This window comes from Oryx dammah, unplaced genomic scaffold (genome assembly GCF_014754425.2).
Source record: "Oryx dammah isolate SB20612 unplaced genomic scaffold, SCBI_Odam_1.1 HiC_scaffold_23, whole genome shotgun sequence".
NCBI lineage: Eukaryota > Metazoa > Chordata > Mammalia > Artiodactyla > Bovidae > Oryx > Oryx dammah.
The window spans coordinates 75,790,088-75,814,670 of NW_024070207.1; the positions used below are offsets into that span (position 1 = coordinate 75,790,088).

The 24,583-nt window shown below is 38.8% G+C and overlaps 1 protein-coding gene across 1 annotated transcript in view; it reads right to left on the reverse strand.

Annotated features, from left to right (window-relative positions):
* Positions 1-24,583, reverse strand: part of AR (androgen receptor) — a 197,940-nt gene that overhangs the window by 75,013 nt on the left and 98,344 nt on the right. The window contains exon 2 of the mRNA XM_040265774.1: positions 3,623-3,774. Coding sequence (XP_040121708.1) covers positions 3,623-3,774 — 152 coding nt within the window. The remainder of the gene's footprint in view (positions 1-3,622; positions 3,775-24,583) is intronic.

Here is a 24,583-nt window from a genome sequence, read left to right on the forward strand (position 1 = left end):
ATAATGCACATGATGAATTAATTAACCCTCTTTGAAACATGATGAGGTAGAGATGAGGATTCATATCCTGATTTTCCAGATGAGAAAATGGAAAAGAAAGGAAGTTATCCAGCCATGGTCATAGTGCCGGGAGAAGAGGGAATCTGAGTCCTGACTTTTAACTCAGCCCATCCACAGTACACTCTCTGAGCTGGCTCTATCCTCATCTGAAGATTGGTTTTTGTAAGAGATGGGAGCTAGGATTCACCATCTTCTAGGAAGGCAAAACCAAATGTGCATACAGGTATAAACGTACATGTTTTCTGAAATAACAGTGATGGTGTTTGTTATTTGTAGAATTGTCATAAAAAGTCTAAGCTGAAAGGGCATTTTAAAAGTATCTTAGTTTAACTCCCTTATTTTACAGACAGGGAAAACTGAGGTCCCAACAGGGAAATTTTCTTAGCCAATGTCACAAAACTAAACCCCCACTGAGCTCTGCTCAAGGATATCACCTTCCTTTGACTTCTTGGTCTTTTTGATAACATCCAACATGCCTTCTCCTTTCACCCTCCCACTCATCCCACCCACCACCACTAGCTAATTCTCTACATGCTTGTTTCAAACCCAGAGACCATCCTCTCAACAGCACATACCTAGACACACACATGCACACACACACATTCTTTTAATAAGTTTCCATCAAGCAGGTTTTAATGATTTTAACCCCCGTGGCCTACAGTTGTTTTTTATCATCATTTTTAATCCCAAATAAGCAGCTTCTTCCTCGACTAGCTTCACCTTCACCCTAAACTCCCAGCAATACTGACAATGAGAAAATGTGAGGCTCTCTTCTCTTCTTCCTCAACAAGAAAACCTGGCTAGATTACAATCGACTCTTTGCTGAGTCTTGCACCAATGACAGCATTAAAGCCTCATGGTTTATGAACTACCAAAGCTAGAAATGGATTTTTTTCTGACGTGCCAGGCTTTTAAATCTTGTACCTGTGCCCAGTCCAAAGATTTCTGAAACCCTGAATAAAGTGGTAATCAACACTCTGAATACTCCATCTGAGTTAACTGACAACAACAAACAAATTAGGAAGAAAAGATTTGTTCTCCCACTCCCTCCAAGACAGGTGGAATTCCAAGTTTCAACAAGGCAGATTCAGAATCACCTTTAGAAAGGCCAATTGGACAATAAAGATGCATCGTAAAAATGAAAAAAAAAATCAATAAATGCTCTGCAGGTAATAAGACAGCCCCCCTGACTTCAAATAGAGATAATAATGGCAGTAAACTGCAGCCACCAAACTTTAAAGGTAAAAGAAAACACCAATACTTTTTTTTCTTTTTGCTTTGTTTCATGTTTTTTAAATCAATTTCTCTTGTCTCTCAAAGGGCTCAGGAATGGAAGCTGGGGTTCGCATTCCAAAGGAACCAATGGGCTCCATAGTTTTGTAAAGAACCCACTGAAGATTTTAATATTTCAAGGAGTTTAGAGCATTTGGCTCCATGAGCTCACAGAGGCTCATTTTCTCAAAGAAAATATTACCAAGTTTCTCTAACAAGTGATTCTAGGGTCTGAAGAATTTTGAAACCTTGTTGGATTTCCAAATGCTTGGCAATTTGAGTGATTACCCCTCTCCCAGCTTCCTTGGTCTCAAATAGTCCAAGATCCACATAATAGTAGAGCTCCTCCCAAGCAGCCCTGCCAGCTGCCCTTCTGCCTGCCTCCCTCCTTCAGCCCTAGTTTCTGTAGAAAGCTCCCATGTGGAATATGTTATGACAGCAAAATCTTCCCTTTCACAATATAGTTGATCATTTCCACAGTTTTCCAAAAACAACAATATCGTGACCCAGATTTTTAAAACCCAGAGGCAGCATCAAATACAATCTAATCTATCTAACTATTGAATTTGCTTTTCGCTTACTTTCTTGAACTCTTTTCCCATCGGATATAGTTGCTATTACTGTGGTGCCTGGGCTTACTGACACATTGCTTCTGATGGGTGCTATGGTTCATTTTCTGCTCTATAGATAGGGCCTAACTGAAGCCAAGGTATGGGAAAGAGGCAGGTTCTCACTGGAGATATTGGGGTGATCTGAAGCCTTTGGCGCTGCTCCTCATTTTCTTTTTTGACAACCATCCTTTTGTGAGTAATCTTAAGGAACGAAGACACTGATCTCTCTCTCTTTCCAAACGGCCTATGCCTGGGCACTGGGGCACTGGACCTTATATTGCTCAGTTTAAGCAGTAGCAATGTGTCACTCAGAGTTATGGGTGGAACATGCAGCATACTTTCTTTAATGCTAAATGGTATCTGTCTGCTTATTGCCTGGGGAACTAGAAGAAAACAAAATAGGTTTCCATTTTATAGATATTTCTTCCACCTGGCCAAAATGGTGAAAAGATAATCATCATTCCAATTGGCTATCAATAGGGAGACCAGTTAAAGAGCACACACTTTCTAATTTTTCTCTAGTTGCCAAGAACTCTGTGGTGCTTCTGCTGTCCTCTGATGGGTGTCACCACATTCCTGCTGAAACGTGTGGCCAATATACCTGCCACTTTTAAGACTGTCCTCAGAGATTATAGCTTTATATAAGGAAAGGGTGTCTCTTTCACTTCTGACTTAAAATTTCCAGGCCAGTGAGAAGGAAGAAAAATGTCTTGGCAGAAGTACTTCCTTTGTGAGAAGTGGAGGCAGGAATAGATACTGGTGTTTAGCAACTGAGTCTGCTCCCAGAGCAGAGCATCTCTGTCTAGAAGCTGTTCATTAGTGTGCTTTCAAGAAGGAATACTTAGTACAGGATGGGGAGTGAAGTGTATGGGTAGGAGGCTTAAGCCTAGGGAGATTGGGAAGGAAGGAGGCAATAGCATATATAGGAGGTTTGGAAGTGTAGGAGGTCTTCCTGCTATAAGATGTAACCTGAGCACCTCTTGGGGCTAAGCAGATATTAATTATTTTAAGCTAAATCATACTAAGGAGCCAGTTTTTGAGGCCACTTAGCCAAATATAAGATACAACTTAGCTTAGGGTTATGGGCTATTGGACAGGGTCTGAGGGAGAGAATAAAACTTTCTTATCACTTTGGATACTTATCTACCTAGGAGCTATTAATGCAAAAAGGCCCCAAGGAGGCAGCAGCAGGAGGGAGCAGGTGCATAGACTGATGGTCTGCTGAACAGTGAGAACACTTCCTTTCTGGGGCCGAGGCCAGGAAGCCTTCACTAAGGAATAGTCTTGTATTTACCACAGAGTACAGGCTGGGGACTTGGTCTGGATTTCTCCACTTCTAACCTCTTTAATAAGGACATTTTTTCCCTCACTAGGCAGGAGAATGGAACACAAGCAAGGAGGAAATTAAATCTTTTCAAATCATTAATTTTTTCTTTTGTTCCTAGGACCCACCAAGCTCCAAGCACCAGCTGGGACCAACTTCATTGCCTGTACTAACATGGCTGCCAAAGACAGGGGTCCAGCAAGTATGAAAATTGACTTTTTAAGGCTCTTAGGTTCTTTGAACCAACACTGCCAGTGACTTTGTCCCAGAGATTATAAAATCCTGAGTCCTGATAGACTGGTGTCTCTTTTTAGAAGAGAAAGGGAGAAAAAAGTGAGTGTCCAAGATCCTTTACCTTCAGCGGCTCTTTTAAAAAAGACTTTGCAGCTTCCACAAGTGAGAGCTCCATAGTGACAGCCAGAAGCTTCATCCCCACAAATCAGGCAGGTCTTCTGGGGTGGAAAGTAATAGTCGATGGGCAGAACATGGTCCCTGGTGGTCTCCAAACTGAAAAGACCCAAGAGAAATAATGCAACACATGTCAGTAGTTGGCAGAAACAAGAAGGTAGAAGTCTGAATCTTCAAGATTAAACTGCATGTGTAAATTATTATTTATTGCTTAACAGAGTCAGTGTGAAGCTGAATTTTCCTTGGACTTCTCCTATGGATTATTTTTGTAGGGTTTCCTATCATGTGGACAGGGCCCTTCTGGGTCCTATGAAAGGATCTGAGAAGTTTTCTGAAACCAGCCAATCCCTTGGGCTATGTCTGCATGAGGGACGGATGAAGGTAGAAACCTGAGGTAAACGTCTCTAACTTAAGGTGGTGGTCATGAAACAATTTCAGAGTAATTAAATGGTATGAACTCAGTCCTAAAACCTTACTTATCCAAAGGGAGACCTATGGCGATACCAGACTAAGCATCAAAGCAGTTTGATGTGCTTTGTTCTAGTTCTCTGAGCCTTACTCTCATCTATAAGTAGGAATAATATTACCCAGCCTACTGAACTACTTGTGTGAGCAGAAGTATAAATAAGCCAAAAGGATAAAAAGCTCTTGTAATGAATACAGAAGTGAGGAATTACAATTAGTATTTTCATGCTAGTCTTTTTTTCTTTTTTCCATTCCCTTTCTTTCCTTAGGAGTCTATCTAGATAACATGGACATTTCCCCATTCCCATTCTATAACATAAAGTAGCAGTTAATGTTGGATGCATTAATGCACAGTGATGCTGGAAATCTTTCAGGCAACCCTCTAAACACTTAGCCATTAGAATACTCATGTTCCTTGGTCTAAGAGTTTCAAAGGTCACCTAGTTAACTGTCTATATTCAAGAGGATCTATGTCTGTGTCTTTCCAGGTGGCCTGAAAGAGACAGCCAGAAACCCAATCCTAAAGCCTTAATGGAAAGGTAGATCTTAGTCTCTCACAGTAATAAATTAAAATTTAAATAAAGGGAACATGGTTCATACTACTCAAAGGTCAACTTTTTTCTCTCCTATGTCTCATGTCTAATCATTAAACAAAACATATGTGGTTTCCTCGGTTAATCTGCTACAGGTAGGTGACAACTGCCTATTCTCTTATCCACAAGAATGCAACCACTATTTTACTTACTTTTTTTGCTTTTACTTATTTATTGGAGTATAATTGATTTATAATATGGTGTTAGTTTATGTTGTACAACAAAGTAAACCAGCTATATGAATACATATATCCCTTCCCTCTCGAACCTCCCTGCCCCCTATCCCACTTTCTCTAAGTCCTCACAGAGCACCATGCTGAGCTCCCTGTGCTATACAGCAGCTTCCCACTGGCTATCTATTTTACATATAGTATTATATACATGTCAATCTACTCTCCCAATCCATCCAACCCTCCCTTACCCCACTGTATCCACATGTCCATTTTCTATGTTTACATCTCTATTCCTACCCTGCAAACAGATTCATCTGTACCATCTTTGTAGATTCCATAATATTCATTAATATATATTTGTTTTTCTCTTTCTGACTTATTCCACTCTGTATAACAATAAAGGCTGAGGAAAATGTGGAGAAAACAAAAACCTTCTTGCACTGTTGGTGGGAATGTAAATTGATACAACCACTGTGGAGAAGAGTATGGAGGTTCTTTAAAAAACTAAGAATCTATAACTGCCATATGACCCAGCAATCCCACTATTGGGCATATACCCTGAGAAAACCATAATTCAAAAACACACATGTATTCCCAATGTTTACTGCAGCACTATTTACAATAGCCAGGACATAGAAGCAACCTAAATGTCCATCAACAGATGAGTGGATAAAGAACCTGCGATACATATACACAGTGGAATATTACTCAGCCATAAAAGGAACAAAATTGGTTCATTTATAGTAATGTGGATGGACCTAGAGTAAGTCACCATTTTTATGAGTACTTCTTTCTTACTAAGGCAAGAAGGAAGGAAAATAGCTCTAATGATAGCCTGTTTGCTGTGTTGCATGATTTCAACTCCTCAAAACACCACTGTGAAACATTTATTATTATTATTATATCAAATGAAGAAATTCAGACTGAGAGTGGAGAAGCACAAAACTTGAAATCAAGTACAGGAATCTCTGACTCCAAATCTAACACAGCATCCATTACCCTATTGTCTTCTCAGTAATCACCTTCACTTTCTACCCATGATTCTTTGGTTATCATACTCAGCAGAATCATCAGAATCCCCCAAAAAGCATGAAATATTATGCTCCTCTCAACTCTAAGTGAGAAACCTTGGCAGGGCAAGAGCAAAGAAGGCTTTCACTCAGGCTACACTTGACAAGCACTTTATCTCTAAGAGACAAATATTAGCCTTTATTCACAGCCAAAATACAACAGAAAACACTCAGAAACTTCTGCTGATATGCAAACCCAGCAGCTGCTTATGGTGGCCTATCTTTTCCCCCATAATTCATCCCAAGCCAGCAGGAGTCTATCCACCAAAATAAGACTAGGAAGGCCATGAGTTCCACAGGAAAAGAGCTCAGTCCCCAGATATGAATGAGCCAAAAGCTAAGAACATCATTCCTTTGGCTAAAAATGTCATTTCCTTGGGTAAAAATTGTCATTTAAAAAAATTAATTTATTATTCATCCTCTTACATTTCATGACTTCTCTAACTAATAAAAACAGTTCAAATAAAATCAGAAGGACATGTAATATTAAGGCAGTTTATGTGCCAGGCCATTTCATATATATCATCACATTTAATCTTCCCAACAACTGTGCCAGGTAGTTCTATATCATCCCTATATTATAAGAGTGGAAGCTGCTGCTCAGGAAAACTCAGTAAATTTGTTCAAGATCACTGTTCTAGTAAGTGGAAATGCCAGGTTACCATCCTAGGTAAGTCCAACTGCAAAGCATAGATTTGTAACCAATGACTAACCATATTATGAAACTGAAGGTCTAAATTAGGTAGATAGGTTCAACTCAACTCCTATGGACCAGGTACAAGTCTAGGTGTTGGGAATATACTAATGATCAAGATATGAACTTTGCTTCTAAGCAACTTACTATCTACTACAGAAGAAAGACAGGAAGAAAAGAACTGTATAATAACATAGCAGATTATATAATAAAGCAAAGTGTGTACTGCTACAGATGAGAAAGTACCTCAAAGATAGAAATGCTTTTTGAAAGGTATGTTGTTGTTGCTTAGTCGCCAATTTGTGTCCAACTCTTTGTGACTCCATGGACTGTAGCATGCCAGACTTCCCTGTCCCTCACCATCTCCCAGAATTTGTCCAAGTTTAAAAGTATTAACATATGCATGTATGTATATACAAATACATATATGTATTTACATTGAGTGACTGAACTGAACTGAACTGATATTTACATATGTAAAATGATAGTAGTTATTATTATATGAATGAAAAGTAAATATTAGATAAACAAAATATATATGTATATACATGCATATATATATTTATGTATATATAAAATAATGACAGTAGCTATTATTATATGACTGAAAAGTAAATATTAGATAAACAAACTGGGAGCCTGCATAGAGTAAATAAGTGGTCCTTTTAGAGACTTTAAAAATAGAAAATTTCATCCATATTAAAATTTAAAATACAAGCTATTTAAAAGAATCTAATCAATCAAATTTATAGTCAATACTCCAAGACTGAAAAAAATCATTTTATTTATTGGGGCTTCCCAATAAATAAAGACAGTAAAGAACCTGTCAAAAATGCGGGACACCCAAGTTCGACTCCTGGGTTCGGAAGATCCTCTGGAGAAGGAAATGGTTACCCATTCCAGTACTTTTGCTTGGAGAATTCCATGGACAGAGATGCCTATAGGGCTACAGTCCGTGGAGTCACAAACAGTCGGACATGACTGAGTAACTAACACTTGATTTATAAGATATGAATATAATGAAACATATCTCAGATAAAAATAACTATGGATAAAGAAGCTGTTGTACATATATACAATTGAATATTGCTCATCCATAAAAAGGAACACATTTGAGTCAATTCTAATGTGGTGGAAAAATCTAGAGCCTATTATATAGAGTGAAGTAAGATAGAAAGAGAAAAACAAATATCGTATATTAACACATATATATGGAATCTAGAAAGTTGGTACTGATGAACCTGTTTGCACAGCAGCAATAGAGATGCAGACACAGAGTACAGACTTACGGACAAGGGGAGTGGGGAGGAAGGAGAGGGTGGGTTGCATGGAGAGAGTAACATGGAAACATATACACTACCATATGTGAAATAGATAGCCAATGGGGATTTACTGTATGACTCAGGGAACTCAACACAGAGCTCTGTGACAATCTAGAGGGGTGGGATGGTGGTAGGAGGTAGGAGGAAGGTTGAAGAAAAAGGGGACATATGTATATCTAAAACTATACAAGAAAGATCTTCATGACCCAGATAACCATGATGTTGTCATCACTCACCTAGAGCCAGACATTCTGGAGTGCAAAGTCAAGTGGGCCTTAAGAAGCATCACTACAAACAAAGCTAGAGGAGATGATGGAATTCCAGTTGAGCTATTTCAAATCCTAAAAGATGATGTTGTGAAAGTGCTGCACTCAATATGCCAGCAAATTTGGAAAACTCAGCAGTGGCCATAGGACTGGAAAAGGTCAGTTTTCATTCCAATCCCAAAGAAAGGCATTGCCAAAGAATGTTCAACCTACTTGCACAATTGATCTCATGGCTCAGACGGTAAAAGCGTCTGCCTACAATGCGGGAGACCCGGGTTCGATCCCTGGGTCGGGAAGATCCCCTGGAGAAAGAAATGGCAACCCACTCCAGTACTCTTGCCTGGAAAATCCCATGGACGGAGGAGCCTGGTGGGCTGCAGTTCATGGGGTCACAAAGAGTCGGACATGACTGAGTGACTTCACTTTCTTCTTTCTTTCACTTTTTTTCTTTCTTTCTTTACACACTAGAAAAGTAATGCTCAAAATTCTCCAAGCCAAGCTTCAGCAGTATGTGAATCATGAACTTCCAGATGTTCACGCTGGATTTAGAAAAGGCAGAGGAACCAGAGATCAAATTGTCAACATTTGTTGGATCATAGAAAAAGCAACAGAATTCCAGAAAAACATCTACTTCTGCTTTATTGACGAAGTCAAAGCCTTTGACTGTGTGGATCACAACAAACTCTGGAAAATTCTTAAAAAGATGGGAATATCAGACCACTTTACCTGCCTCTTGAGAAATCTCTATGCAGGTCAAGAAGCAACAGTTAGAACTGAACATGGGACAATAGACTGGTTCCACACTGGGAAAGGAGTATGTCAAGGCTGTATATTGTCACATCGCTTATTTAACATATGCAGAGTACATCATGCGAAATACTGGGCTGGATCAAGCACAAGCTGGAATCAAGATTTCTGGGAGAAATATCAATAACCTCAGATATGCAGATGACACCACCTTTATGGCAGAAAGTGAAGAAGAACTAAAGAGCCTCTTGGTGAAATTGAAAGAGGAGAGTGAAAAAGCTGGCTTAAAATTCAACATTCAAAAAACAAAGATCATGGCATCTAGTCCAATCACTTCATGGCAAGTAGATGGGGAAACAGTGGAAACAGTGACAGACTATTTTCTTGGCCTCCAAAATCACTACAGATTGTGACTGCAACCATGAAATTAAAAGATGCTTGCTCCTTGGAAGAAAAGCTATGAGACCAACCTAGACAGCATATTAAAAAGCAGTCTGCCAACAAAGGTCTGTCTAGTTAATGCTATTGTTTTTCCAGTAGTCATGTATGGAAGTGAGAGTTGAACTATAAAGAAAGCTGAGTGCTGAAGAATTGATGTTTTTGAATTGTGGTGTTGGAGAAGACTCTTGAGAGTCCCTTGGACTGCAAGGAGATCAAACCAGTCAATCTTAAAGGAAATCAGTCCTGAATATTCATTGGAAGGACTTATGCTGAAGCTGAAACTCCAATACTTTGGCCACCTGATGTGAAGAACTGATTCATTGCAAAAGGCCCCAATGCTGGGAAAGATTGAAGGCAGGAGGAGAATGGGATGACAGAGGATAAGATGGTTGGATGGCATCACAAACTCGATGGACATGAATTTGAGCAAACTCTGGAAGTTGGTGATGGACAGGGAAGCCTAGCATGCTGCAGTCCATGTGGTCGTGAAGAGTTGGACACGACTGCGTGACTGAACTGAACTGATGGTTGATTCAGGTTGAAGTGTGGTAGAAACCAACACAATATTGTAAAACAAGTCCCCTTCAATTAAAATTAAATAAATTTAAAATGTAAAAAAAAAACTGTAAAGGATGTGGAAGAGTAGGAGAAATAATGAAGTTAATTTTACAATTTGAATTTTTCAGAATTAAAACCCACTTTGGCTAGAAGCCTGAGATATGACCTTACCATGCCAGTAGGATTCCCACTGACACTGACAAAGGGAATACTGCCATTCCGTCTCATGGACTGATCTTCTGGCACTGGAAATGAAAATTTCGATTGCAGTCTTTCTCCCATGTTTGTATTCTAGAGAAACTCATGCATGTTTGTACCAGGAAGTATATGCAGAAATGGACATTGCAGCTTTGTTTATAGAAGCAGACATGATACAGGAGAAAGAGTGAATAAATTATATCATATTCATTCAATGAAATACAATTCAGCAATGACAAGAAACAGAGTACATCTACAAACAGGTGAATTTTCACAAACTAATGTTGCAGGAAAAAAACATAACTCATAATAGCCTACATACAATATGACTCAATTGGATAAAGTTTAAAAAGAAGTAGAAGCAACAAACAATATGTAATTTGGGAATATATATGTGAAAAACATAAAAATGCCAGGGAGTAATAAACCCCAAATATAGCATAGTGGTTATCCCTGAGGAGGTAATGATATAATGAAGGGAGGTACAAACTGATTTATGCATTCAGTAAAAAACATGTATTAAGCACCCGTTACATATTAGGCACCATTCTAGGTCCAAGGGTTAGGTTGGGGACAATAAAAATGTTAATTTTCTCATTACTTAATTGGGGTTCATGAATGTTGTTTTATTATCATACTATATAAGTAACTTGAATGTTACATGTATTCCTTTGTGTAGCTATAACATAATTTAAAAAATAAAAGACTAAATGAACAACCTCTGAAATTTCTAACACATCCCTAAATAACTCTAACTAGAAGCACAGCAGAGGTTTCCTTTGAGAATAAGTAAGGGCAGAATTTGCACACAACATTGTGTTTTTTCCCACCACCCCTGGGTTATGTGCTCATTTATTATCCCAATGTGCGACATTTAGTTTTATGAAGTCTGAAACAAAAGTCCTGCCACATAAAATGGAAATTTCCCAAACAAGAACATGATTTACTTTTCTCCAATGGTTTCACAATTAATTAAATGAAAGTGGATTACTAGAAAGCTATAGGCTTACAAACGCCAGCTCAACCATGAGAAACTTGGGCTCAGAAACCCTTAGCACCTAGTTATAATCTCAGTCTCTCTCTCTCTCCCTCCCTGTGTCTCTCTCCCTTCCTCTCTTTTTCACTCCTTCTCTATCTCTCTGGATCTCTGTCTCCCTGCCTTTCTCTGTCTCTTTCTTTCTCTTTGTCTCTCAGACTTGAGAATACTTTAGATACCTTAAGGAGTCTGACTAATGTAAGCAAAGATCCTCAATGACTATGGAACCAGGATGAAATGTAAAAGTCACAGACCAGTCTTCCCTGTTTGGGAGAGAATGTAAAATCAGTATGGCTTTTGAGCAAGCCAGACCTGGGTTAAAACCTTGCCTCCACCGCTGAACCTTGGGCTTAGTAATTAGGCTCTCTGAGATCAACTTGCCTTATCTAAAAAGTGAGGAAATTTTCTACCCTTAGGGCTTTTGTGAGACTTATATTGAATAACAAATGTTAACCCCTTCCCTCTATGTCTGTCACATGGTGGCTGTATTGTAAGTCTAGGGTGCCATTACCTTGTGTCGTGCCATAAAAAATGAAATCTCTTATAGTCTTAAAATAAATAGGACAATTGTTCTTGGCTATACAGTGTTTTTAGTGAAAGTGTTAGTCTAGCTCAGTCATGATTGACTCTTTGAGATCCCATGGACTGTAGCCTGCCAGGATCCTCTGTCCATGAAATCCTCCAGGCAAGAATACTGGAGTGGGTTGCCATTCCAATTTCCAGGGGATCTTCCCAACCCAGGGATTGAACCTGGGTCTCCTGCATTGCAGGCAGATTATTTTCCATCTGAGCTACCAGGGAAATCCAATACAGTGTTTAAGGAATAGCAAATACAGATGGAGAGAGAAGAGCAAAAGGCTATATATGTGAAACTGTATCATTTTTGTACGTACCTCTGTACTTTTCAAACAAGAAAGGATTTAGGAAACCACCAAATATCTTTACAGAGCATCATATTTTCCTTATGTGGAATAATTAAAATGTTTTTATTAATGACATTGTGGAATATAATGAAAACTTTACATGAGTTTCTAAGATAAAAAAGAGTTCAAAGTTATTTTCTCTTCACAGATGGCTTGAACCTACTTTTTTGAGGGTATAATGGATATTTCAGTAGTAAGCCTCTTTCCCCCTGACAGCCTGAGATTTGAAATTTGATGAATATCTGTTCAAGAAAACAGTCATGGTTTCTTTTAAAAGTATTATGAGTTTATGTTATATCTCTCAAATTCTCTTTAGTGATGCCATTTGTTGAAATGGGAACATAAACAGGTAGAATATATGGTTTTCATGGTTATCTTTGCCATTTTATAAGTCACTGAATAAATAATTTTGCTTAAATTTCTTCATGTGCAAAATGTATAAAGAAATATGGAACTCACAAGACTGCTATGAAGATTCCATGATATTCTGGAGGTAAAGCAGCTTATATCATTGCTGAGAAGACAGTGAGATTTTGAGAAACATGCCTTGAATCCATGGAAAACATTACCATCTTAACAATGCTAAATATTCTCACAACAGAACCCAACTCCACACACCAGTCAGTCAGCAACAGCACCAAGACTCCTGGGGCCACAAAACAAGCTGCACCAAGCCTCAGCCGTCCCCATCCACAAGCTGGTACCAGGCTTGGAACTTCACAGGATGTGAAGCCAGCCATACGAGGGCCAAGCTCTGCCTATCAGGGATTGGCACTAGCCCCAGGAAGCCTTTGGACACACTGCCAGCTGAGTCAGGATATAGCCCCACCCACCATCATGCTGGGAGCCACTGCACAAAGGAAGACCTGGCAGCCAACCAAGCTAGAAATCAACCACACCTACCAGCATTCCCACAGTAGTCAGCCTTGTCACAACAGAAGGGCACACACATATATAAGGGGGCACACACATATATAAGGGGGCACCATCAGAACATATTTCTCTGATGAACAGAGGGGAAGTGCTTCTGGGTCTCATAGAACATTCTCTATATTAGATCACTTCACCAAGACTGTGAAACACAATAACTGATCTGCCTAATAAGCAGAATAAAAACAGAAATTTAGGTAAAATGAGGAGACAGAATATATTCCAAATGAAGGAACAAGACAAAACCTCAGATAATGAACTAAATGAAATGGAGATAAACAATATATCCAAAAAAAAGTTCAAGTTAATGATAATAAAGGTGCTCGATGAACTTGGGAAAAGAATGGTTAAACAGAATTTTAAAAAAGATATAGAAAATATAGAGAAAAATCAAACAGAGCTGAAGAATACAACTAAAATAAAACATAGATTAGAAGGAGTCAACCATAGATTAGGTGGTACAAAGGAATGAATCACCAAACTGGAATATAAACTAGTGGAAATCATCCAGGCTGAAGATAAAAAAATTAATTTAAATTTAAATATCTAAATGAGAAAAGTTTAAAAGATCTATGGGAAAACATAAAGCATACAACTAATCACATTATAGGGATTTCAGAAAGAGAAGACAAAGATAAATGGGCATAGAGCTTATTTGAAGAAAAAAACCTGAAAACTACCTTAATTAGGGAAAGGAAGAGGACAGTAAGGTCCAGAAAATACAAAAAGTCCCAAACAAATGAATGGTAAAAGATCCAGGTGATGGAAGTAAAGTCCGATGCTGTAAAGAACAATATCGCATAGGAATCTGGAATGTTATGTCCATGAATCAAGGTAAATTGGAAGTGGTCAAACAAGAGATGGAAAAAGTGAGCATTGATACTTTAGGAATCAGTGAACTAAAATGGACCTGAATGGGTGAATTTAATTCAGATGAACATTATATGTACTACTGTGGGCAAGAATCCCTTAGAAGACATGCAGTAACCCTCATAGTCAACAAAAGAGTTCAAAATGCAATACTTGGGTGCAATCTCAAAAACGACAGAATGATCTCTGTTGGTTTCCAAGGCAAACCATTCAATATAAGAGTAATACAAGTCTATGCCCCAACCACTAATGCTGAATAAGCTGAAGTTGAATGGTTTTATAAAGACCAATAAGAACTTTTAGAATTAACACTGAAAAAATATGCCCTTTTCACCATAGGGGATGGAATGCAAAAGTCAAGAGTTACCTGGAGTAACAGGCAAATTTGGCCTTGGAGTACAAAATGAATCATGGTAAAGACCAACAGGGTTTTGCCAAGAGAAGACATTGGTTATAGCAAACACTCTCTTCCAAAAACACAAGAGATGACTCTACACATGGAAGTCATCATACGGTCAATACCAAAAGCAGATTGATTATATTATTTACAGCCAAAGATGGAGAAGCTCTATACAGTCAGCAAAAACAAGACCAGGAGTTGAATGTGGCTCAGATCATGAACTCCTTATTGCCAAATTCAGACTTAAACTGAAGAAAGTAGGGAAAACCACTAGACCATTCAGGTATGACCTAAGTCAAATCCCTTACTATTATACAGTGGAAGTGACAAATAGATTCAAGGGATCAGATCTGATAGACAGAGTACAGGAATAAGTATGGATGGAGATTCAGAACATTGCAGAGATTTATCAAGACCACCCCCAAGAAAAAGAATGCATAAAGGCATAATGGTTGTTAGAGGAGGCCTTACAAATAGCTGAGAAAAGAAGAGAAGCTACAGGCAAAGGATAAAAGGAAAGATATACCCACTTGAATGCAGAGTTTCAAGAATAGCAAGGAGAGATAAGAAAGCCTTCTTCAGTGATCAATGCAAAGAAATAGAGGAAAAGAAGAGAATGGAAAGACTAGAGATGTTTTCAAGAAAATTAGAGATACCAAGGAAATATTTCATGCAAAGATGGGTACAATAAAGGACAGACATGATATGTACCTAAGAGAAGCAGAAGATATTAAGAAGAGGTGGCAGAAATACACAGAAAAACTATACAAAAAGATCTTCATGACCCAGATAACCAAGATGGTGTGAACACTCACCTACAGCCAGACATCCTGGAGTCTGAAGTCAAGTGGGCCTTAGGAAGCATCACTGTGAACAAAGCTAGTGGAGGTGATGGAATTCTCAGCTGAGCTATTTCAAATTCTAAAAGATGATACTGTTAAAGTGCTGCATTCAATATGCCAGAAAATTTGGAAAATTCAGCAGTGGCCACAGGACTGGAAAAGATAAATTTTCATTCCAATCCCAAAGAAAGACAATGCCAAAGCATGTTCAAACTACCACACAGTTGCACTCATCTCACATGCTAGCAAAGAAATGCTCAAAAGTCTCCAAGGCAGGCTTCAACAATACATGAACCATGAACTTCCAGATGTTCAAGCTGGATTTAGAAAAGACAGAGGAACCAGAGATCAAATTGCCAACATCTGTTAGATCACAGAAAAAAGCAAGAGAGTTCCAGAAATATATCTACTTTTGCTTTGTTGACTACAGCAAAGCTTTGACTGTGTGGATCACAACAAACTGTGGAAAATTCTTCAAGAGATGAGAATATCAGATCACATTATGTGCCTAACTGAGAAATCTATATGTAGGTCAAGAAACAAGTTAGAACAAGACATGGAACAACAGACAGGTTCCATATTGAGAAAGGAGTACATCAAGGGTGTATATTGTCACCATGCTTATTTAACCTAAAGGCAGAGTACATCATGATAAACATTGGGCTGGATGAAGCACAAGCTGAAAGCAAGTTTTCCAGGAGAACTATAAATACTTCAGTTACACAGATGACACCACCTTTATGGCAGAAGGTGAAGAAATAAAGATCCTCTTGAGGAATGTGAAATAAGAGAGTGAAAAATCTGGCTTAAAACTCAACATTCAAAAAACGAAGATCAGGGCATCTGGTCCCATCACTTCATGGCAAATTGATGGGGAAACAATGACAGACTTTATTTTCTTAGGCTCCAAAACCACTGCAGATGGTGAATGCAGCCATGAAATTAAAAGACACTTGCTCCTTGGAATAAAAGCTATAACCAACCTAGACAGCATATTAAAAAGCAGAGACATTACTTTTCGAACAAAGGGCCATCTAGTCAAAGCTATGGTTTTCCCAGTAGTCATGTATGGATGTGAGAGTTGGACCATAAAGAAAGCTGCTGCTGCTGCTGCTAAGTCATTTCAGTCGTGTCCAACTCTGTGTGACCCCATAGACGGCAGCCCACCAGGCTCCTCCATCCCTGGGATTCTCCAGGCAAGAACACTGGAATGGGTTGCCATTTCCTTCTCCAATGCATGAAAGTGAAAAGTGAAAAGTGAAACTGAAGTTGCTCAGTCATGTCCAACTCTTAGAGACCCCATGGAATGTAGCCTACCAGGCTCCTCCATCCATGGGATTTTTCAGGCAAGAGTACTGGAGTGGGGTGCCATTGCCTTCTCCGATGTCATCTGCAAATGGTGACAATTTTACTTTTTTATTCATCCTTTTGTTTTCCTAAGTTAATGAATGATTTGTGAATGATGAACTATCTTTGCATTCTTGGAATAAATGCAACTTGATCATGGTGCATGATGGTTTTTGTATATTGTTGGATTCGGTTTGCTAACGTTTTATTGAGAATTTTTGCATCTATATTCATCAAAGAATTGACCAATAGCCGAAAGCTGATCTCCCCAGGTTGGTAGGTGCCCAATATGCTACTGGAGAAGAGTGGAGAAACAATTTCAGAAATAATGAAGAGATTAAGCCAAAGCTAAAACAATGCCCAGGTGTAGATGTGAGATGGAAGTAAAGTCTGTTGCTGTAAAGAATAACATTGCATAGGAACCTGGAATGTTACGTCCACGAATGAAGGTAAACTGGAAGTGGTGAAACGAGATGGCAAGAGTGATCATCGACATCTCAGGAAGCAGGGAACTAAAACGAACAGGAATAAGCGAATTTAATTCAAATGAACATCATATCTACTACTGTGGGCAAGAATCCTTAGAAGAAATGGAGTAGCCATCATAGTCAACAAAAGAGTCCAAAACGCAGTACTTGGATGCAATCTCAAAAACGACAGAATGATCTCTTCATTTCCAAGGCAAACCATTCAATATCACAATAATCCAAGTGTATGCCCTGATCAGTAATGCTGAAGAAGCTGAAGGTGAACAGGTCTATGAAAGCATACAAGAACTTCTAGAATTAACACCAAAAAAAAAAAAATGTGCTTTTCATCATAGGGGACTGGAATGCAAAAGTAAGAAGTCAAGAGATACATGGAGTAACAGGCAAATTTGGCCTTGGAGTACAAAATGAAGCAAGACAAAGGTTAACAGGAGACAACTCTATACATGGACATCACCAGATGGTCAATACCAAAATCAGATTGATTATACTCTTGGCAGCAGAAGATGGAAAAGCTCTATACAGTCAGCAAAAACAAGACTGAGAGCTGACTGTGGCTCAGATCATGAACTCCTTAATGCCAAATTCAGAAGTACATTGAAGAAAGCAGGGAAAACCACTAGACCATTCACGGATGACCAAAATAAAATCTCTTATTATTATACAGTGAAAGTGACAAATAGATTCAAGGGATTAGATCTGATAGGCAGAATGCCTGAAGAACTATGGACAGAGGTTTATGACATTGTACAGGATGCAGTGATCAAGACTATCCCCAAGAAAAAGAAATGCAAAAAGGCAAAATGGTTGCCTGAGGAGGCCTTACAAATAGTTGAGAAAAGAAGAGAAGCAAAAGTCAGGAGAAAAGGAAAGATATACCCACCTGAGTGCAGAGTTTCAAAGAATAACAAGGAGAGATAAGAAAGTCTTCCTAAGTGATCAATACAAATAAATAGAGGAAAACAAGAGAATGGGAAAGACTAGAGTTGTCTTCAATAAAATTAGAAATATCAAGGGAACATTTCATGCAACAATGGGCACAATAAAAGACAGAAGCGTATGGACTTCACAGAAGCAGACAATATTAAGAAAATGTGCCAAGAATACATGGAAGAAATATACAAAAAAGATATTCATGACCTGTATAACCATGATGGTGTGATCACTCATATAGAGCCATTCATCCTGGAGTCCGAAGTCAAGTGGGCCTTAGGAAGTATCGATATGAACAAAGCTAGTGGAGATGATGGAATTCCAGTTGAGCTACTTGAAGTCCTAAAAGATGATGCTGTTAAGGTGCTGCACTCAATATGCCAGCAAATTTGGAAAACTCAGCAGTGGCCACAGGACTGGAAAAGGTCAGTTTTCATTCCAGCTCCAAAGAAGGTCAAAGCCAAAGAATGTTAAAACTACCAAACTACTGAGCTTATCTCACACACTAGTAAAGTAATGCTCAAAATTCTCCAAGCCAGGCTTCATCAGTACATGAACCATGAAATTCCAGATATTCAAGCTGGATTTGGAAAAGGCAGAGGAACCAGAGATCAAATTGCCAACATCTGTTGGATCACTGAGAAAGCAAGAGAGTTCCAGAAAAACATCTACTTCTTTATTGTCTACACCAAAACCTTTGACTGTATGGATGACAACAAACTATGGAAAATTCTTCAAGAGATGGGAATACCAGACCACCTTACCTGCCTCTTGAGAAATCTATATGCATGTTAAGAAGCACTGTTAGAACCAGACATGGAACAACAGATTGGTTCCAAATTGGGAAAGGGGTACATCAAGGCAGTATATTGTTACCCTGCTTATTTAACTTCTATGCAGAGTACATCACGTGAAATGCTAGGCTGGATGAAGCACAAGCTGGAATCAAGATTGCCAGGAGAAATATCAATAGCCTCAGACATGCAGATGACACAACCCTTATGCCAGAAGGCAAAGAGGAACTGAGGAGCTTCTAGATGAAAGTGAAAGAGGAGAGTGAAAAAGTTGGCTGAAAACTCAACATTCAAGAAATGAAGATCATGGCTTCTGGTCCCATCACTTCATGGCAAACAGATGGGAAAATAATGGAAACAGCGAGAGGCTTTATTTTCTTGGGCTCCAAAACCACTCCAGATGGTTACTGCAGCTATAAATTAAAAGACTTTGTTCCTTGGAAGAAAAACTATGACCAACCTAGGCAGCATATTAAAAAGTAGAGACATTACTTTGAAGACAAACGTCCATCTAGTCAAAGGTATGGTTTTTCTAGGAGTCGTGTATGGATGTTAGAGTTGGACCATAAAGAAAGCTGAACTTGAAAAAATGAAGCTTTTGAATTGTGATGTTGGAGTAGACTCTTGAGAGTCCCTTGGACTGCAAGGAAATAAAACCAGTCCATCCTAAATCTGGCCCGCTGCAGTCCATGGGGTTGCCAAGAGTCAGACATGACTGAGCTATTGAACTGAACTGAACTTTCTTTTTTATAGTGTCTTTGTCTGTTTTTTGGTATCATTGTAAAGGTGGCCTCTTGGAATGAATTTGGGTGTCTTTCATTCTCTTCAATTTTTTGGTAATATTTTGAAAATAGTATTAATTTTTCTTTTTATGTTTGTAGCAATTCACCTATGAAGTCCTCCAGTCCTGATTTCGTTTGCTGGAAGATTTTTGTTTTTATTACAAACTCACTTTCACTTCTAGTCATTGATCTGTGCAAACTGTTTATTTCCTCTTGATTCATTCTTGGCAGGTTGAATCTTTCTAGAAATTTGTCATCTTAATAAAAATGTTTTTCTTACTTCTTCTACAATCTGGATGATTTTTACTTTCTTTTCCTTGTCTATTTTCCCTGGCTATATTCTCTAATACACTGGTGAATAGAAATGGTGACAGCGAACATCTTTGCCTCGATTTGCTCTTATAGGGAAATCTTTCATTCCTTCACTCTTAAATATGATGCATGCATGCATGCTAAGTCGCTTCAGTCGTGTCTGCTCTTTGAGACCCTGTGGACTGTAGCCTGGCAGGCTCCTCTGTCCAGGGGATTCTCAAAAAAAAAAAAAAGATAGTGGAGTGGGTTGCCATGCCCTACTCTAGGGGATCTTCTTGATCCAGGGATCAAACCCACATCTCTTGTGGCTCCTGCATGGAAGGAGGATTCTTTACCACTGAGCCACCAGGGAATCCCTGTAATTAAGACAGCTGCTGGTTTTTCATAGATATCCATTTTCAGTTAGAGCAAGTTTTTTTTACTTTTCTTTGTTACTAATTTAATCATGAGAAAGTATTAGAGACTTTTCCAATTATTTTCAGCATCTATTGAGATGATCATGATGCCTTTGTTCTCTTAAACATAGTGCATTATACTTATCAGTTAATTTTCTAATCTTACCTTCCTGAGATAAATCTCAGTTTTACATTCTTGATATAAACCCTACTTGGTCACTATACTGCTCTTTATTTGATGCTGGTTTGCTATTATTTTGTTGAGGAACTTTTTTAAAATCTATGTTCAAAAATGATCTCTAGTTTGTGTGTGTGTGTGTGAGTGTGTGTGTGTGCGTGTGTGTGTGTGTGTGATATCTTTAGTTTTTGAGAATCACAGAATTTTGGAGGAAGTGTTTTCACTTGTAGTTTTTGGAAGAGTTTGTGAAGGATTGGTAATCAGTTCAGTTCATTGCTCAGTCATGTCCAACTCTTTGCAACCCCACAGCATGCCAGACCTCCCTGTCCTTCACCAACTTCCAAAGCTTGTTCAAACTCATGTTGATTGAATTGGTGATGCCATCCAACCATCTTGTCCTCTGTCGTCCCCTTCTCCTCCTGCCTTCTATTTTTCCCAGAATCAGGGTCTTTTCCAATGAATCAGCTTTTCTCATCAGGTGGCCAAATTATTGGAGCTTCAGCTTCAGCATCAGTCCTTCAATAAATAATCAGGACTGATTTCCTTTACAAAATGGCAGAAGGACAACCAAGCTTTCTGGGGCCTTTTATAAGAGCAATAATTCCACTCAATGTGGGTGCCACACTCATATACTTAGTATTTCCTAAAGGTCTCAACTTCTGATACCATCATATAGGGCATTAGGATTTCAACGTATGGATTTATGTGGGGATAAAAATATTCAGACCTTAGAAATAGGCATTCATAGCTATAAATTTCTCTTTAAATACTGCTTTAGCATATGTGTATCCCATAAATTTAGTAATGTTACAATTTTGTTTTATTTACCTCAATTATTTTCTTATTTCTGATGTGATTTTTTTTGTTTGACCCATTGTTTATCTAGGATTGTGTTTCACAGCTTTCCTTCTGGTAGTGATACCTAGTTACTTCTATTATGATCAGAGAACATACAGCAGATTTACTTGAATAAATGTTCCTCGAATTAGTTGCAAGCCTTTTTTTCCTTTCCAGAATTCTGGAAAAGTTAATATTCACAATTTTTTTTAGTGTGTATGTTGATTTTAAGAAAGAGTAGATTTATGGCAGTATTCACTTTAACATTCTTGAAGCCTTGTTTTCCAAGTCAGTTTATATTTCATGTGATACAAGAATCACTGCTCCTCCAATACACACACACACTAATCCTCATCATACATCAGAAAGGGGGGAAGAAGTTGCTAATTCTTTTCTTTCACCCATTCAAAAATTTATAACATTCATATATTATGGAGAGTTCTGCTAAATGGTGGTTACATGAAGATGAGAAAGACACAGCCCGTGTCCTCTAAGAGCTTTCATGGGCTCATTTTGGTCCATGACAAGTATCTGAATGATCAATGCAAGATATAGCAAGAGAAATACTATAAAAGGGGCCAAGATGGTGATTACTATAGAATCAGGAAATGTGTGTGTTGCCTGAAGGGTTCAGGGAGTAAAGCCTACCACTTACTATATCCAATTACTAACCAGACTATATGTTTTACATATTCATCAGTTACTTTAGAATAGATCAGATGCCCATAGCTCTAATGCATACTCAAGTCTCAAACCTGACATTCAGAGACTGCTTTGCACAATACACAATGACAAATAGAAAAATACCTCACTATGCACCAGGCAGTTATAGGCCTACTTGTGATTTCCATTTCCCTGCAGTTTTTATCACTGATGAGCATGCTAAGACAGCAACACATTTTTTTAAATCAGTGTGTCCCACCAAAATGTCAAGGCTGTCCTTTTCCCCATAAATCACTCTCAGAAATGGGGCTGAACAGTGACTCGTTACTACAGTCATGTCCTTATAATTCCCAAGTTACATCTGCAGTATTCTGTGAGCCAAAATCTTCCCAATGGCTTCTGAGCCATCAGAGCCAATTGGTCACATAAGAACTAGCCAGATTCCTTTCTGCAGTGTCATCAAATCTGAGGGCTGAGAGCTGTTTCCACATTCTTTGTTTCCAGAATCCATTGCCAAGAAAGCAGAAAATGAGAAAACAACTTGATTTTAATTTACCTGTCAAATATTACTAGACCAATATTTTCCTCATAGCCTCCATTTGAAATCTGATACTAAAAGTATTATTTACTGAAAGCATACTGTGTGTTAAGCACTGTTGAAAGTGCATAATCACCACAACCACAACTGCAGAATATGTAGAATATATTTTAAAAAGAAGAGCCAGAGGCATTGAACAATTTCTTCAAGATCACACAGCTAATAAAGTAGAAAAGTCAGGACTTGAATGCATATCTGACTAACTTCAAAACCTATACTTTGTTCACCGTGCTATCTATATGGCACTGCTCCTCAGTGACTGTCAGGGCTGGATGGCTCTGAGAGATCATCTAGTCCAGTGTTTCTCATCCTTGCTGCTGCTCCTGCTGCTAAGTCGCATCAGTCGTGTCCAACTCTGTGCGACCCCATAGACGGCAGCCCACCAGGCTCCCCCGCCCCTGGGATTCTCCAGGCAAGAACACTGGAGTGGGTTGCCATTTCCTTCTCCAATGTATGAAAGTGAAAAGTGAAAGTGAAGTCGCTCAGTCGTGTCTGATTCTTCGCTACCCCGTGGACTGCAGCCCACCAGGCTCCTCTGTCCATGGGATTTTCCAGGCAAGAGTACTGGAGTGGGGTGCCTGGGTACACAGTAAAATTGCTAGAGGAGTTTCCCAGGGAATGGAGATGCCAATGCATCTCCCCACAATCCCAATTTTGATTTAATTTAACTAGGGTGGAGTCTGGGAATCCAAATTTTTCAAAGCTCCTCAAAGTAATTTAATTTCCAATCGAGGCTGAAACTCCTTCCTGTAGTTTAACTCCCTTATTGTTCAGAGAGAAAATTTGGGGGCTGAGAAAGTACAGAGAACTGACCTGGAGAAAAAAATTTTCAGAGCTGGGCTTGAGACTAGAACCCAAATATTATGATTCCTATGCCAGAATTCTGATGTAGAACAATATTTCTAGTTACATTCTGCACACTAAGTTTTCATAGGACCTAGTGTATAGAATAGTCAACCTATGAAAAATCTATATAATGACCAATATCAGTCACTCAGCTATATTCCGGAACACTTCAAAAAATGGTAATAGCATTAAACAGTATAGCAGCTCCCAAAATGTATTTCATCCATTATGAAACTACATTCTTCTTATTAGAAAGAATCAGCAAATATTTATTGAGTGCTCTACTCTGTGGCTGGAAAAGGAAATGGCAACCCACTTCTGTATTCTTGCCTGGAGAATCCCATGAACAGAGGAAACTGTCAGGCTACAGTCCATAGGATTGCAAAGAGTCAGATATAACTGAAACAACTTAGCACACAGACACATGCATGCTACAATATGGCAGACACTGTGAGAGGCACTTAAAATACATTAAAGACTCAAAGATACAAATACTGCTGTCCCATATCCTAAGTCTTGTTTTACAAGATTTATCATCATACAGAGCAAAGGTCACAGCATCCATTTTACAAATTTTTTTTTTAAAGCTCAGGGTAAATGGTGTTTTATAGTAAGTTGCAGTGTCACAAGAAAAAAAAAAAGGCTTTGGGGGCCCAGAAACTTGGATTTGAATCTATTACTGATCACTGGGGCTTATCAGGTGATGCAGTGGTAAAGAATCCATCTGTTAACTCAGAAGATGCAAGAGATGTGGGTTTGATCCCTGGGTCAGGAAGAGCCTCTAGAGTATGAAATGGCAGCCCACTTCAACATTCTTGCCTGGAAAATTCCATGGACAGAGGAGCCTGGTGGACTACAGTCCATAGTGTCACAAAGAGTCTGACATGACTGTATGACTGACCAAACACACACACACACATACACTACTGATCATTAGCTATGTGATGTTGGGCACAAAATGAACCTAATGCCCTACCATCAGTTTCATTATCTATAAAATGGGGAAAACAATACACCAGCCTCAAAGGAGCTTTCTGACAAATGTCAGATAACATGGAAAAGGGCCTGGAACACTTAAAAGGTCATTTATCCCCAATTTTCTCATGCCATCACAACTTCTCCTCAGGACTAGAGTCCAGGATATCTAACTCCTAGTTCAGTGAGCTCTGAAATACACCATACTGCCTCCTACACTGTCAGATACTAC